Raw genomic sequence first — 16,778 nt, 5'->3', positions numbered from 1 at the left:
CAAAGGGATCTACAGTTAATCTCCATTTCATAGCCTACACAACATTGTAGCTGTTGTAGCCCACCAGGGAATGTAGCTCAGGAAGCAAACTGTGGGATCAAGGGAATTGGACAACAAAAAGCGGAGGCATGTGTCAAAAACATCACGCTTCTGCAAACCTCCCTCTGAGAATCTGACCAATCTGATGTCTACTCCATTCGTTCATGTGGTGATGGCTGGTGCTAAAAGTGCTTTTCCCAGATGGTAGGTCAAGAGTCACTTGAGATCTCCAGAGACCACTGACCTCCAACTAACCATCTGGGGTCTTATAGCACCAAACGTAGCTTACTAAACTGTTTTAGTGAAAAAAAAACAAACAAAAAAAAATGAATATTTGTGTTGGCAATGTTAAGGAAAACGTTGATTGGATACATGCCTATGTGACAGTGTGTCAAGGGTAGTCACTGACATCAACAGAGTCAGTTCTTCCATGATGAACTTCACCAGATTGCACCCTTCTTGTCAAAGCTGGGTTTTTTTTATTGCTAACTACTGGGTTTGTAACATTGCTAGCCACTGTACAGTAATTGTTGATAATTTTTATGTTGCTGTTGCTGTAATATTATTGACTGTACAGAAAATGTAATGCTTTTTCTGCTTTACACAGCACAGTTCTATACAACCTTTTACTATCATTGAATTTTATATATTACTAATACATTTTCTCATTTTTTACATATGTTTTTGGCCATGTTAATAATAGGAATGTAGTTCTCAATGATCCCAGTCCAAAACATTAAGATACAAACCCTGTGCGTATCCCACAGATACAGTACAAACTCTCACTGAGCAGAGGTCTGATAACCATAGCCATACAAATATTACCATATACCAGTACTTTTTTATAGCCTGCTGTATGAATTTCTAATTTAGCAAACTTCAACGTCCCTGATGCTTCTCCCAGAGCTGATCCACCACAGACATTAACTACATAAATTATGCCATTTCCCCAGTTTCCATTCATGTCCTACCATAGAGAATGCAAAGACATTTTCTTTTAAAAACCACTGTGCTGCACAGCTTATTCGGGAGTGTAGTCGCTGAAGGACGCCCTTTTGGTGAATTGGCTCATCAACATGTGTCTGACCTATCAGAAAATTTTGCTAACACAAGCTGATGAAGGCACGCAGGCAGCGGGCCAAGTCCTCTTTAATGAGGCGAGAGTGGGCGTTGCAGGGAATGAAGCCAGTGAGGAGTGATTAAGTGTACTGCATATGCTGGGTGACTGGCCCACTCAAAATACATCTCCGCCAGAATGTCCTGAGACATAATTCACGGAGAGTCCGTGAGGGTAGCCACACGGATGTCACCCACCATCAGATCTCACGGTCGCCCACATTTCTCTGGAATTAAGTGACACAGCTTTATGGGTGTTGATTCAACCAGACCGCACAGAACGCCATGCTATTCTTTGTGTTAGGAAGAAACACTGACTGCAGCTCTGACCAATCTGCAAACTAAGACTAGTGGGCTAAGAAGCTGTGAGAAGAAACTTCAGGGAACAGTTGCATCTTTGATTTCTAGAACAGAGCACTTTTTATTCTTTTTTTTTTTGACCAGATTTAGAGGTAAACAATCTGTAGGATGCAAGAAGCCTGCCTAACTGGATTAAGTCACAGTTAAAAAAAAAAAACTGATAGTGATGATTCTTCTGCAGCTCGGGCATAGATTGTGTTATTGTATTATCATATCTGCATATCTTTGATGCATAATAATACCTAGATATGAGATATAGTATGTAAGGTTCTGGATGTGTTTGACAATGCTGATGAAAAATACTTTGAAGAAAGATACAGTGTTTACCTTGCTGATCCCTTAACTCTTTACTGATGATAAAATCAAATCTAGCTAAACCTTTTTTCAATTCCTTATGCAGATAAGCATAGATTTTCAATTCTTACTGAAATCAAGAATGTGAAATGTAGTTAATTTCCATGATTTGGAGATTTCCTTTCATACGTTCTTTGTATAACAATAAAACTATATCCACAATCGGCACATGTACACTGCATGCAATTAACTGATGTTTGAAAGTTTAGTTATTTCAGGTAGACAGATTACAATAATGGCATGGCATGTATGGGATGTTTAGGTGTAATAATGCACTTGAGTTTTAACCAGGACAACAGAAATTTTGATATTAATTTACTTGAACATTTTGCTAAAATTATGTAAATCAGTAACAGTAATCAAGAATTGAAAATTATGATTATGATTATGCATTATGAGTGCCCTCTCTGGTTTAATGCTGAAAATATGAATACAGATATTACCATATACCAGTACTTTTTTATACCATGCTGTGTGAATTTCTAATTTAGCAAACTTCAACATCCCTGATGCTCTGTGTAGCTAATTCTCTCAGAGCTGATCCACCACAGCCATAAGCTACATAAACTATGCCATTTCCCCAGTTCCCATTCATGTCCTACCATAGAGAATGCAAAGACATTTTCTTTTTAAAAACCACTGTGCTGCAGTAAACAAAATTTTGATCTCCGCTGATAAATGGCCATCATGCTACGATTCCCCTAGCTCCGGCTCCCTGGAGTGTTCAGGCCAGCAACAATCTCCAAGTAACAGTGGTGGGACTTGGACTCGCTCCTGAACCGGCTATGTTTTTGTTTTTTAGGCTCAAAATGCAAAGCAATTATGCACCAGAGGGTTTTGTCTGAATCAAACAGAATGGCTGTGAATTTTAAATGCTGGATTAGGAAGCCTGAGAGAGGGAGACACAGGGGTATGATGCAGTCAGTTGAGTTCTAATTTGTGATTTTCCTCAAACACTTCAGATTCAGGGTTTGCTTCTCCCAAATCACAGCGAGAACGAAATGTTCTCTCTGAAGCAAATGATCTGACCGTGGCACTTTTAGACGCTGCGTAGTAAAATACATGCAATTACATGTTTACAAAACCAGCTGTGTATTCATATAATACCAAACATGGCGAGGATAGACAAGGATCAAGGGTGATGCAAAGTGGGTGCGCACACTTGTGCATTTTTAACCCCTGTTTTTTCATTGTTTACAGGTGTGGAATTCTATGAAACATCCCCATACGAGCCTGTGACTGTTCGCCTGTCTGATGTTGTTCGTCTGGCTTCAATTATCTCAGGTAAGAGCTGATAAAAATGTGCTTTCTTTACCGTATGTTATGAAAACCCACTTTAATGATGGGCGCAGACACACACACACACACACACACACACTCACAAACGCACATATACGAACAATAGAAAGCCAAGCATTATTAAGCTTTAGTTTGTCCACAAAGGTATTCACAGTTTAATTGGATACATAGTTATGTTAATAAAAACAAACCTATAACCTTTAACTTTTTATATCTTAATATAATTATTGTGGATTAGTGGTTTAATTAGTTATTGTGGATTCTCAACAAGCAAAATTTGAAAAAGCAACACATTACCAAACATCATTACCAAATTCAGTAGAGCAGAGCCATTGCATTGTATATAAAATTATTCTTTGCCCTTTTCCATAAATAAAGCTAATTCAAGTTATACAAAATATTTATGAGGACACTTCACTCAGTGTTTTTCATTTTACTGCAAGGAAAATATTTTTGCACATATTTTAAATTAACAAAAATGTTTTGCAATATAGTACAGTATTGATGGCCTGATGGTCAAATACAACACTTGGATCACTACAGTATAGAGAAAGTGTCACAGTGAGTTCTTTGTAAAATTACTTTCCTTCCTTAATAATCCTTATTTATTGATTTTTTTTCTCGAGTTATATTTTCTATTTTGGTGGTTAATGAACCTTTTTTCTCAGGGGGGGTCAAACTGTATTATAACTTTTGACATTTAATTTCCTGGTTATTACAGAAAACACATTGCTAATTGATGTGGATCTGTTTAATATACACGGCACTGGGGCATTAATGTCACCAAAGCATCAATTAAGCCCCCCTGTGGTTAATGCAGTGAGAGAGAAGGGATCGTAAAATAGGTGAGCTTCGAAGACTATTGACTGGAGAGCCATTAACAGAGTAATACAGTCACTTGAAATTTCAATCACTTATACACATTCAGTGCTGACATGATTGCCAGAGGATGATATACTTTGATGTTGCTTTGCCCAGAGCTGTATATAGAAGAGATGCCATCTTTGTTCTCAATTGATGCACGGTGCTTTATTCCATATCTTGGGGACAGAACAGTGACTGGGTGCTTTCATCACAATTTTGCATAATCCGTCCTGCCCCGAGTCAAACAGCCTCGCTAGTCTGTGAGTCTGCTAGGTGAATGCAATCCATGAGAGAAGCAGAAATAGCAGACGATGATCCTTCCTGTTTGTTTTGCTGCATGAGTCTGCAGTGTGTCAGACGAGATTTAAAATTTGCTGCAAAAAAAAAAAAAAAAAGGCTAGAATGAATTTAAAAATTCACATTCCCCTATCTGCGAGCGCTCTGCGAGGCCGGCCTGCTGAACAGGACAAATCAATTTGGCCACGGAGAGAGAGGAGACGCTCGATGGCGTGCAGCTGTTGAGGTAGCGGGACGCTAACACTGCAGCAGGCGCGCAGCACCGGGGACTGCTCAGCACCGTCAGCAGATAGGACAGGAGTGAAGTGGGGAAGCTGGAGGTTGGGGTAAAGGTGAAGAACACCGGAGCGCATACTTCTCAGATCTGTGAGAGGCTCCAGCTGAAAGGGACAACAGGGCACCGGCAGACATGGCTCGGACCTGGGGGGCGCGAGGGGAGGGCGGGTGGGGGTGGGAACGGGACACTGCAGATGCTGTGTGAAATTATATTGGCAGAACAAATTTTTCTACCCTTGGGGGAAAGCTCTGCCAGAGCCCAGACAGCAGGGCATTGTGGGTGCTGTTATTCAGGGCTGGTGGAGCTGGATGTTGCGCTATTCTTTGCTCTGAGGTTCTGTGCCTTGGCATGGCTAGACGAGCAAAAAACGAAAGTCTGTTTTGCAAGAGGTTTTCTTTCCTGTTCTCACACAAGAGGTTGTACAGTATGTTCGCAGGTTGCGGAATGAAGCATTAAGCTCACAGATGAAAGAAGTCGACTGCTCTGTCTTCCTTTAGCTGCTTTGGTCCTGGAATAGAATGTTTTCTCTGACAGAGAAACGGTATCACAGAGGGGGCACATGATATTTTCTGAGCATGAAATATCAATGGCAATGCAAATAAACACAGCCTTCCAGGTGGAATAAGGGCATATATAATGCATATCTGAAAAAGAAAATGTGGGCACTGCTTCTACAATTTGACTGGAAGCTATCTGGCAACACGGAAAGCTATTTTCTTTCCCATTTTCTTACGCACCGTCTCCCCTTTCTTATTATTTAAGACTCTCAATTGGTAATCTGTAGCCTTATATAAGGAAGACAAGGATGAAGCGGAAGGGAATAATTTCACTTCTGACTTTGTTTGTCGTCAATTGCAAATGATTTGCACTGTCTTTTCCAGTGAGGCGTAAATCCTGACACGCACTCCATGAAACGGAAATAGTTCGGCTGGCCTGTACAATTCCAGACAGTAAAATATGTGTTTGCCTGCAAGCAGATGAGACTTTTATTACACGACACAATATTCATTTCATGGGTCATTTCAATAGGCCAGAAAGTTATGATTTCTATGCAAGATTCCAATATTGGGACAATCCTCTGGATATTTGTTTTTTTTCCTCAATGTAATTTTTCTTTCTTTTTTCATTTCACTGTGCTGAGAGGACAAATAATGGTCCAATGATATCTGAAAAGACAACTCTACAGAAATAGACATGGGTTTCAGAGAAATTGTTAAAGACAGCGAAAATATGCCTGGTTTATTTCCAAACTTAAAACATTACATGCGGGCAAGCTCCCACTAAACAGTACCCTCAGAGGTCACAGGATCAAAGATGGAGCTCTCCATCCAATACCGACAAAATGTAGTGCACGTAACAGGGTAAGTACTGTGAAAAACTACCCAGTTTGAGCCTGAAAGCCTTAAATACCATCTTTTTCTGAATCACCAATTTAGTTTTCTTCTGTGGATTTAATGGAGGATCACAAATCTAACACTGCTACCTATTGTGAGAAGGGTCCATTACATCCTTCCAAAAGTGTGCTTGCTATAGAATATTTCTTTTTTTTTTGTAAATACACTTCCTGAAGACAGGGCTTTAAATCGAATGCCCCTGATTCGCTCCCATTTCAGCCTATCTCCCGTATTCATATCTGGAGAAAAAGAGAAAAAACAGGCGCACTTGATTTTGATATGTAAGAAAGTGCCCACAATGACATCATCAAGAAGAGCTGAGAGCATCATATGCCTTCAGTATCCATGGATCTGAGGATGTAATGTGAGGATGTAAAAACTGCGAAGGAAGCTGGAAATCCCATAGAGAGAGGATCGTGGGAAGGCCTCCAAATTGCCTCCTAATTATAATTTAGTTAGTATGATTCAAAAGGGTATGTTCAGTCCAGTGCATTTTCCCTGGCAGACCCCTGAATTTAAATGGCCCTTTTTCTGGCTGCACCTACAGACTGTAACACTAACGGAAAGGATCTGACACACTCTACAAGCGAGTGAAATCTGATGACTGTAAATGATCTTAGAGGGTAGAATAATGGATCTTATGATAATTTACTTGGCTTTGCAGAGAGAGTGTTTTGTTTACAACACATTCTGAAATGGATAGTCATTCCAGGAAGCTGACCACTACCATCTTCCTTAACATTCTGTAGACCTTAACCCGAAAGAGAATAACACTTTTGTTCTTATTGCGAGCTCTGCCAGAAAACATGAAAGCCCGCTGCCTTCCTGTAACATAGAATCTCATGCAATATTGATGGGGATGCTTAATCAGATTCCACATGGTGTTCTACGGTTACAGACCTGTCTCCAGGAAATATGTGAAAAATGGCTGAGCAGGTTAGCATGTGACCTAGAACGCATGACCTTTCCATAATTACAAGCCCCATTACTTAAGAATTTCTCCGCTTATTTATTTATCGACGGAGGGTATTTGTGTTGTCTCAGTTAAAGCGGGATTAAGAGGGCTGAGAGCAGGATGGGGCGCGGGGTGCCGAACTGAACCCAGGGAGCCGTCCAGCCTCTCATTATTAGCATGTCTGCTCACAGCTCGGAACGTCAGATGCAATTAGGCGCACCTGCTTGACGAGACGAGGAGACGGTGAGCCGCCGGTCTGTGACGCGCGCTCGCCACGCTGAGGGCGCTTCGCCGCCGGTCGCGGGGGGGGGGGGGGGGGGGGGGGGGGGGGAGGGCGGGGGGGTCGGGGTGGGCCGCGGCGCAAACGAGGGCAATTGTGCAGCAATTCCCTGGGTTTACTCCTCGGAAAATCTGCCTGACCGCCATGCTGGTCGAAGGGCAGGAACCGCCCCGGCAGCATATTGGGCGCTACAGAGGAGGCGCGTCGCCATTTATGCCAATGTCACCCTCGCGTTGAATTTGTGCCAGTTCGTCCGTGACGCCAGTTGCCTTCACCTGAGATTTCTCCAGCCTCACAGACCCCTGAATTAACCTAAAAATATGATGACCTTGTTTAACGCGGGACACGATATAAGCAGCATTGCTGGTCAGATTGTGAACTTTGAAAACAGGGCAATTTACAGGGCAGGGCTGTTTGCCCCTGGCCTTCAATGGTATTTAGTATTTAGGCTGAACCACTTTGGTACCCCTCTCCCAGGAAGGTGTTAGTGGCTTTGACAAAGCAGTAAAACCTCTGAGATCAGAATTGAGCAACCCTACTGTGACTGCAAATGAACCTTTGTCATTTCTTCCTGCTCTCTTGTCTGCAGCAAGTTCGTGCCCTCAATTACATTGAAAGCAAAGCATACACATTAACAAAACACGGTACATAGCTGTCAAAGATTTGTTATAAGATTTCAAAATTGAATGGCAAATATATGTTTTTCATTATTTTTCATTGCTGCATAATGTGTTTGTTATCAAGAAGGTGAAAAACAAGAACAAATTGTTGAATTCAGTCCAATGTCATATAATCGTATTGAGGTTTCCCTGAGGAGTTAAAAAATAAAAGCGATTGGGATAAATGCCCATCTCAACTGATTTTGGTATGAATATCTTTTTAAAACTTATAATTCACTGGCCTGTTTCAGCAGCAAATCACTTTCTATTATACCACAGCGGTGATTCTGTTTTATTAGAAGGTCACACCCAGTCAAACAGTGCACAGCTGAAATAGGCCTGTTGTATTCATAATACTTAAAGTCATGGAAGCCTCGTTTTGGCTTCGTAGAGACTCATTAATGCCATGAAGAAGTAATTAACGAGCTAATTCTTTGGGTGTGACCTCAATTTGTGTTACATAATTGAATGTGAGGTACAAAATGTACTCATTTAAAGTCTTTTCCTCATATTTGAATAAGCATGGCATTTTTAAACCCTGTTTCAGACAATAATTATAGCTTGGGAGAAAATTAAACCTTAATGGCTGTTGTAAATGAGAAATAATGCATTATCAGTTTAAATGTTTCCTCCAAAATGATGTTTGTTACATAAAAGAGTTTGCGCTAAGCAAAGTGAAATTATGAACACTATGTTTTAAAAAGAATATTTTTTAGACATTACTTTTCTGCAAAGTTTAAAAATATGCTTTTTTAAAAAGGATGTCTAACTATTTTAACATGGTTAGTGTTTAAATGCATAGGAATAGTCAGTTCTGTTTTAGACATGTTACATCACAGATACCCTGAGTTTGTCATAAACAGCAAAACTACTATTGTAATTTAGACAAATATCACCATGTATCTAGTAGTGAAGCAAATGGCATGCATTTCTTTCTCTGGTGCTACTAGACAGTTCTTGATTTTAGTCCTGATTATTAATGTAGTTACATTCAAACTGCCAATATTTATGTATGTAAGGTTTTACAATGCATACTGTAAGACATTATTAATGATAGCAGCAGGAAAATCTCACCTTATATTCTTATACCATATTTTTGCCTATATCTTATATCCTTTTAACAATAAGTAGTGATGACGAGTGCTTGGGAAGCTCAAAACAATATTTTCTTATTTAATGGAATCATTTACACTATCTGCCGTTCTAGTTTGCCAGACACATTAACAGGGTGGCTAGATTAATATCCAGATGGTCCAGCATAAGTAATCAATGGACTTCCTTTTCTCCTCTGTCATTTGTATCTTGCTGGTTATGACATGATCTATGCTCTTTTGATCTTTTCTCACTGCTCGAAATGTATTCTTCCCTGTGAATCCTTCGTACTGTATGAGGGGTGTGTTCAATCGGAACGCCATTGTGCTTTCCCTTAACTGAATAACAGATTTACGTTGTTCCTACATTCCTAATAGTTCGCCATTCATTTTACTCCCTACCAATCGCCAAAGTATGGGTAAGAACAAGAAAAAAAACATGTCCATACATTAGATGACAGTAATGGCAGAGCTGCACAGTGTTTAGATTGAATCTGGGCCTCAGTGTACTTGTAGTTTATGTGCAGTCTGCTCAGACTGCTTATTCAGAGAGAAATGAAAAGTAAGTGGATAATACATTGACTGTTAAATGGAAATGGAACATGACAAAGAAATGAAGCTCTGTGGCACGTGGCGGTCCCTGAGAACCTGAGAAATAGTTTATAATCGATTAAAAAGAGACTAAAGACAGAGTGGAAAAAGATCAATGACGTGGCGCAGACTCTGTGAATGCTTTTGCGCCATGTAATTTTACTTTAAACACAGCTGAATTTAAAAAAAATAATAATAATTTTCCTGCTGTGTCCCAGAGCTCGTAGTGTTTCACAGGTTGAATACCTGATTGGAGTGCCAAAGCTTTATTAGCACTCTGTTTCAAGAGTCAGAATAATTGATAGTGTTTGTGAGAAAATGCCTGCAGGCAAACAGGTGAAGTAATTCTGCAGCTGCTTTCTAAAATATCCTGGTCCTTCAGTTTCGTGGAGAGCAAAATTTATGAATGTCTGCCCTTTATCCTGATACCATAGCATTTCCAGAATGTTCCATCTCCTGTGTTGGATGACAAGAGTTGAGCACACTTTGTCTGAGGAGAGCAGGGAAATGAAAAGTTGCAGAATCTCTGTAAATTTAACAACTGTATGTTTGCTTGTGGGAGATAAGGATAAAACTGAGGGGGGGCACATAAATCTCTAAAAGCACTGTAGTATGACAAAACAATTGTATTTCTGAAGAGCTTTAGAAATACAAGGATGGCTCCTGAGCGCTAACAAATAAATGAAAAACAATCTCCAAGCCCAGCAGATTAATTCCCTTCCATTTACTTTCTTTCAGTCACATCGCACACACCCCCCCCACCCCCCACCCCCCGCCCTACTCCCCCACCCCCTTAAAGAAAGCACCTTTTTTTCAAACAATTGATGGGGCAAATCCTGATGTCACAGGTGGAATCCCATTGGGCTCAGGCAGTGTTAATAAGCTTGGGTGAGTCTACTGTAGTTGTGAAAAGGGGTCAATGTAAGTGTCAGAACAGAGGTCTTTGTGTTGCTTTATCAGTTAGAGCTCGAGCCCCTCTCCCCCCCCCCCCCCCCCTTTTCAAATCCCCTACCTATCAGCTCTGTTGGCATGTACATTCCAATTAATTTTCCAGAACACTCTCTACCAGGTTGGAAAAAAGGAACTGGCCATGTTCAGTATGGGCCATATGTTTTAATTAATGAACTAACCTCCATAGCCCGTAGTATGCAGTATATAAAAGAACATAAAAATAATATGTATAGTGTTTGTGCATGAGTTTATGAGTTCCTTGTTTACTGTGCTTTAGTCAGTGTTACACTTGTGGTTATTTAACCTGGAACTGTATGGCCGTTCTGTGTCCTCCTGGGACTCTTAATGAGACTCGGTTCCCTCAAGCAGCTTCTCAAATTGCTGTTTCCTTCTTTTTTAATAACACCCTCCCTTTATGCAGTCAGCAATTTTGGGCGCCGCAATATTCATAAGATATTTTGATGATACGGTCATAATTTATTCATGCATTCAGAATGAAATGAGGTATCTCTGATGTACAGCAAGCTGAATTTATAGGCTTGATCAAAACTATCTGTTGGGAAGACCTGACTTACACTAGTCGGCAGTCTCTCTGTCTCATTACAAGAAAGAAATTGAGTTATGCCGCATAAACATTCAAATTTAGATTTTCGTCATTGTGGAAGTCAGGAATAGTAAAATAAACCAAGCCACTGTGACCAATGTATTCCAAATAGATGAATAAATAAATATGCTGATATTCTGTGCTCGATAAAAATGATATGCAAACACACTGCATACCAATTTAATAAGGACTGTGAGCACAGAGTGTAGCGGAATCCCTGTTGCTGCATCGAGGTCCATCCTGCTCGTGTTAGCTACTGAGCACACTATTTATTTATTTATTTTATTTTATTCTCCTCTTGTGGGATTTGGTATATCCCAGGTGGCACTCTTAATCTCTGCCTCTGGCTTCATTACTTCTTCTGCTTTCTCTGCCCTCTTCTCATTGGCTCTATAAAAGTCTGTCCTTCTGTACATACTGTTATGGCAGTGTATCACTGAAAGGGCTTCCTAATGCTATGAAGGCATTTGCAAGTTTTGGGGATTGCAAAATCTTTCTGACAAATGGAAGTAGTTTCCACTGGTCCAGCTCTTGCCATAGCACTGTACTGCCAAGAAAGAGTGAAATTTGCATTTTTTTGAGCATCCAAAGATAAAACAAAGCACGCCTGTACAAGTAACACAGCCATTCAGACACAAAAATAAATTCCCATGAGAAACCTTGATCTTTTCCACAAGTGTTTTCTGTTTAGCCTAAGACTGCAAAAGGTAGCATGCACATACACCGATCAGCCACAACATTAAAACCCCCGAGGTCATGCCATAGCTACCTAGCTATATAGTTAGTACAGTTGCGCCGTGGGTCTGGACAGTTTCGTGCTTGTTTTTTGCTTGGTTGCCATATTGATTCCATGAATGAGTGGATTTATAGCTTTGTTTTACTGTGTGTAAGACAAAGTTCTGAATTAACTGTATACTTTGTTTTTCATTCCTCTGAATACCTTTGTTTATCTGAATGTCCTTTTGAATGAGAATAGAAATTGCATATGAAACTGTGAATCGGATGCCTATACAAGCTGTTTCAAATCCTCAAGGACAAGGTCAAGTATTATTATGTGTGATCAAACACAACACTTATTATAAAAACCTATTTTGCATCACAGATACACAATTTTAAATATAGTATCTATCATAGGTTACAACTTCCATGTGGTGCTGCAAAGTAGCAGTACATGAATGCCTTGTTCACAGTGCAAAATTCCACTAAGAAGCTATTCTCGTAGGTATGAAACAAGCCATTTTTGGTTGCATTTCTTTTCTCAGTATGTATTAACTGAAAAGAGTACAGGGGGTTAGATGTAATTAGAACACTGCCGCAGCTGATACATGAGGCCGTGTGACGTGATTGCTGGAAGATGGAGCTATATGCACTCTACCAATCCCTGCAATAATTGCAGTATCTTGCAATTTTATAAAGCCACAATATTTCTGCATATAATGATCAAATCAGAAGAATGTTTTCAAATAAACCTAATCACAATTCTTGCATGAAATGGTCCAATTCATAGTCATTATTGTTGACCGCTGTCCAGTGAAATCGTACATGGACAAACGCACTTCCTTTCAGGAAAAACGTTCACTATCACACTGACCACGCTGGCATGAAGAACGCAAACTGTTCTCACTTGCCAACCAAAATTACATGTAAGGGTCTTGCAAAACAGTGCCCCAATATTTTGCATTATGGTGGGGGTACATTATATTGTACTCTGAGCAGTACTCTATGAATATGAATGCAAGTCTTCACTCAACTACCAATTTGCCACTGCGAAACACAAAGAATGGCTGTGGATTCTCACTCAAACAGCTCAAGAAGACAAAAGGCTGCAGCATAAAAATCAAAGGCAATTGCTAAAAGATTAAGTGCATGCTGAAATAATCAGTCTTTGGGTATTTAAGTGCAGTATAAAAACCCAACATTAAAAGAATAGATGAGAGATATGGAGGTGTGTCAAGGTATCACACATTTTTTTTAAATGCCACTGTAAATTCAGTCATTTTGAGCTGCAATAATCACATAAATCCTTGCAAAATCCTGGTGGAAATGCTTTCATGTATACATGCAGACCTGTAATGAAAGTACTCACACAAGATGTAAAAATGATAAAGCAGATACGGTGAATCTATATCCAGACATAACAATGCACTAATTGGATATTTATTAAATATTGAATATAGGTATTTAACAGGATGTCTTTCTTTGTTTTTCCATAAGAAAGCAGACACTAGGTAATGAAGAAGGAAAATGTCGAGGAAATGCTGGAGATGTGCCTTGAGATACAGTCTGTTTAACAAGCGGTCTCATCACAGGCCAGATTCAATCATAACTTGGCACACTCGCTGATTGCGCATAACACGCTAAGCCAAAGCTGCCTCATGACTTTGGCGTGATACATGAAAGGTAAATGGGTATAAAGTGAAAATGTGGCTACAGAGAGGGTCCTAATCCTGATTCAGCCTTAGCCAGAAGCACCTAAATCCACAATGTGTGTGGATTCTTAGTGCCTGAATCCGTGTCCTTGGGCTATGCAACAAAAGAAGCACATGAAAGTTTTAAGGGGATGTCTTATTACTGTGTAAAATATTTCTGCAATTGTAAAAAATAAAGAATTGCAATAAAAAAATCTTTATATTAACCCAGGAAAGCCACCAATGAGACGCTATGAGATTTCCAAATTAGATTGAATAAGTAACCAGAAAACCATTGTCATCGTAATGAATTTTTGCACATTAGATGCTGCATGTGTTTTCCAGCATGCTGTATGCAGTAGGCTCCCATTATGAATTTGAATTTGGAATCGCTATCACAGCAATATTAATTGAGAACATCAAAAAATAAGTGACACATAGCTCTCGGCAGGCAGTCTCCCTTCATTACAAGTCTCATTAGATCTCCCAGTGAAATTGCCAGTTCTGGTTTTAAGCAGTAAAATGTACCTGTAAGTATGTTGTTTATCTTACTTTTAGATAAATATTGTCCACATTTACTTGCAGGAGCGGTTTTGTTCATGATGGAGTGATTTTGGATTGGCTAAGACAACTAATTTTCCATGCATGCACGCTTTAATCATCTATGACCCTGGCGTACAGCCAAAAACATGAACACTGCTTGCTCCCTAATCCTTTCTAAGTGTTCTCCTATATGCCTGTAACTTGCCAATCTGGAAATGTATTTGCAATGCATACTAAATTAGCATCATCGGTCAGCTCGGATGCATAATTTCCTTGAACGTGCTATATAGGGGCAAATTCAAAATGACTGCTTGCTAGAATTTACTCTTCCAAGCATTAGTTAGTCCCCGAAGAACTATTAAGTCAGTGTCCTCCTAAAAGTCCTATTCAAGATTCCTATTTGAATAAGAATGTATAACAATAGCGTGACTTCAAAATTACTTCTACATTGTATTTGATTACAATGCACTGTGGCAGCTCACTGCTTTCAGCTTTATCTCTTGGATATGGAAATTAGATTTTTAAACAGCTGATATGATTTTTTTCCTCCCTATTTTCGTAGGTCATTCCAGACACTTCAAAACATGTAAAACAACTGGCATTTTTCTGCCCTTTCCTTTTACATGTCTATGATAAAGCTGTTTGAGACATTGCTTCCATAAATACAAATTATGTGCTACGTGATTATTATTATTATTATTATTATGGCGCTTCTGATTTTGGAACAAAAACATATTGCAAGTAATTTTTGTTACTGTGCAAATGATTTTTGTTCGAAACTTTTGACACAAATCTGATTCTATAGCAGAGCAGTGGTAAGCAATTTATCCATGACTTCTTCTCAATGGTCAAACTACCTCACTTTGATGTAACGACTATCCCCAACTGACTGAAAGTGACATAGTGCTGACATCAGCCCTATGTAGCTGTTCTCAGTGTGCTCTCTGGGAAGGCTTACTGTGCATGTTTTACAGTAAAGCAATGTGTGGCTTTTGACTATTCCACCATCACCAAAAAGAGAGTGGGTGGCGGATCCTTCTCAATTACAGCCCCCACCTGTGGAATAGTCTACCTACTGATGTCTGGGAATCAGAATCAGTCCCAATTTAGTCTGTACTCATAACACAACTATGCAGCCCGCCCTACACTTAAATAACCATGGTGGTCTTAATAAATCTGGGGAATAGAGTGAACTGTTCTCTTTTAAATACTCTCAGTACTTTGTATTTGATTATGATTTTTATTTGCTTGTTTGTTCTACATTATGTTCTTAGTCCTTTTCATAATTGCTTATTCATGTCTGTTTTTACCCGTTACGTTGTAAAGTGTGTTGAAACCTTGTTGTGAAAGGCACTTTTAACTGAAATAAATGTGAACCTTAGAACTTGGCTACCAGTACCTGTGCATGCAGTACTTATGAACAGACCGTGTTTTGGCAGCAGAGGGAAAAAAGTGAGGTACTTCAATTTGAAGCACACGTTTAACTAGGTCACCTGCTGAGTGGATTTACTGTATGTTTAAGGTTGATGGAGGTATGCACTCCTCTAGTTCATAATGCATTGTGTCACAGGGCGAAAAGGAGAAGAGGTTTTAGAGTAACAGCAACAGACATAACCTACCCCTTTTCATTTTATTCCAAACATCATGAGAATCCGTCTTATGTTTCCTTGCACATAAATTGCCAGCTCATCAGAAGGGCTTAGTGAGTTCCAAGGTATTTTTTTTCTGCTTTGACCAACAATAGCACAGCCCTTAGAGAATAGTTTTTTTTTTTACTTGCTTGCTTGCTTGCTTATTTTCTTTTCATTTTGAACCCCTGGTGCCTGTAATTGGCGGCATGAGCCCCCTGGAGTGATTATGGATCTGTTCTTCATCACTTTGAGCTCAGGGGATTCGGGACTACTGCCCATGCTCAGAACTGTCCCTGTTTTTCTTGGGGGGAGGGGGGTGGTGTCAATGCTTACACAAAGCCCCAAAGCTCTCTACATAGTCGTGCCTCCTACCTGTTTGATGTCCTTCATTCTCTGTGTGTGTCTATGTATCTCTGCGGGGTTCAACAGCAGTCTTTATGAATGCCCCATTCACAAAACGGCCATCTTTTTTCATTACTTTATTTCTCTGCATAAATAGCCCTCTCACTGGAGTACAGGTGCAAAGGGAATCCTGAACTCAAATCCAAAAACCACTTAGTTCTTCAAGCGCATTTCTCCCTCAGCACAGGCCCTCAGTTCTCCAGCAAAAAAAAAAAAAAAGTCAACAGTAAAGTGTTGGGAGTGTTTACTCTTTAGTTCTCCTGGGCCTACCCTGAGTCTAATTTTGTGGACTGTCCACTGCATTGCATTGTATTTAGACTTAAACAATGGCCACTGTGTGATGATCCTCTACAAACCTTGTGGTTCCACTTCTCTGTGAGTAAAGAGAAATATTCCAGAAGCTTCATACTCATCTATGGGATCAACTGGGATCAGATGTGTTAAAAAGTGATTAAAAGTGGCTTTGCAATATAAAATATTCTACTAAAACTGCGTTCAGCCCCTACCTGTCGAACTTACCAGAATGTGTTTTGCTAAAAATAAACAAAAAAAACAATTGTACCAAAGCTACTACTTCTAATCAGTCATGATTTTGCATATGTGAGGCTCCAATTAGAGATGGCAAATATTAGAGATACTCAACTATTATCGTAGTATAACACA

General features: G+C 39.7%; 1 protein-coding gene across 1 annotated transcript in view; it reads left to right on the top strand.

Moving 5' to 3' along the window:
* LOC118206266 (GDNF family receptor alpha-2-like) overlaps nucleotides 1-16,778 on the top strand; it is a 72,883-nt gene that overhangs the window by 19,132 nt on the left and 36,973 nt on the right. Inside the window, exon 3 of the mRNA XM_035378709.1 lies at nucleotides 3,070-3,153. Within this exon, the coding sequence (XP_035234600.1) occupies nucleotides 3,070-3,153 (84 nt within the window). The remainder of the gene's footprint in view (nucleotides 1-3,069; nucleotides 3,154-16,778) is intronic.

This window comes from Anguilla anguilla, chromosome 10 (assembly GCF_013347855.1).
Source record: "Anguilla anguilla isolate fAngAng1 chromosome 10, fAngAng1.pri, whole genome shotgun sequence".
Taxonomy (NCBI): Eukaryota; Metazoa; Chordata; class Actinopteri; order Anguilliformes; family Anguillidae; genus Anguilla; species Anguilla anguilla.
This window is presented reverse-complemented; position numbering and strand designations above follow the sequence as displayed.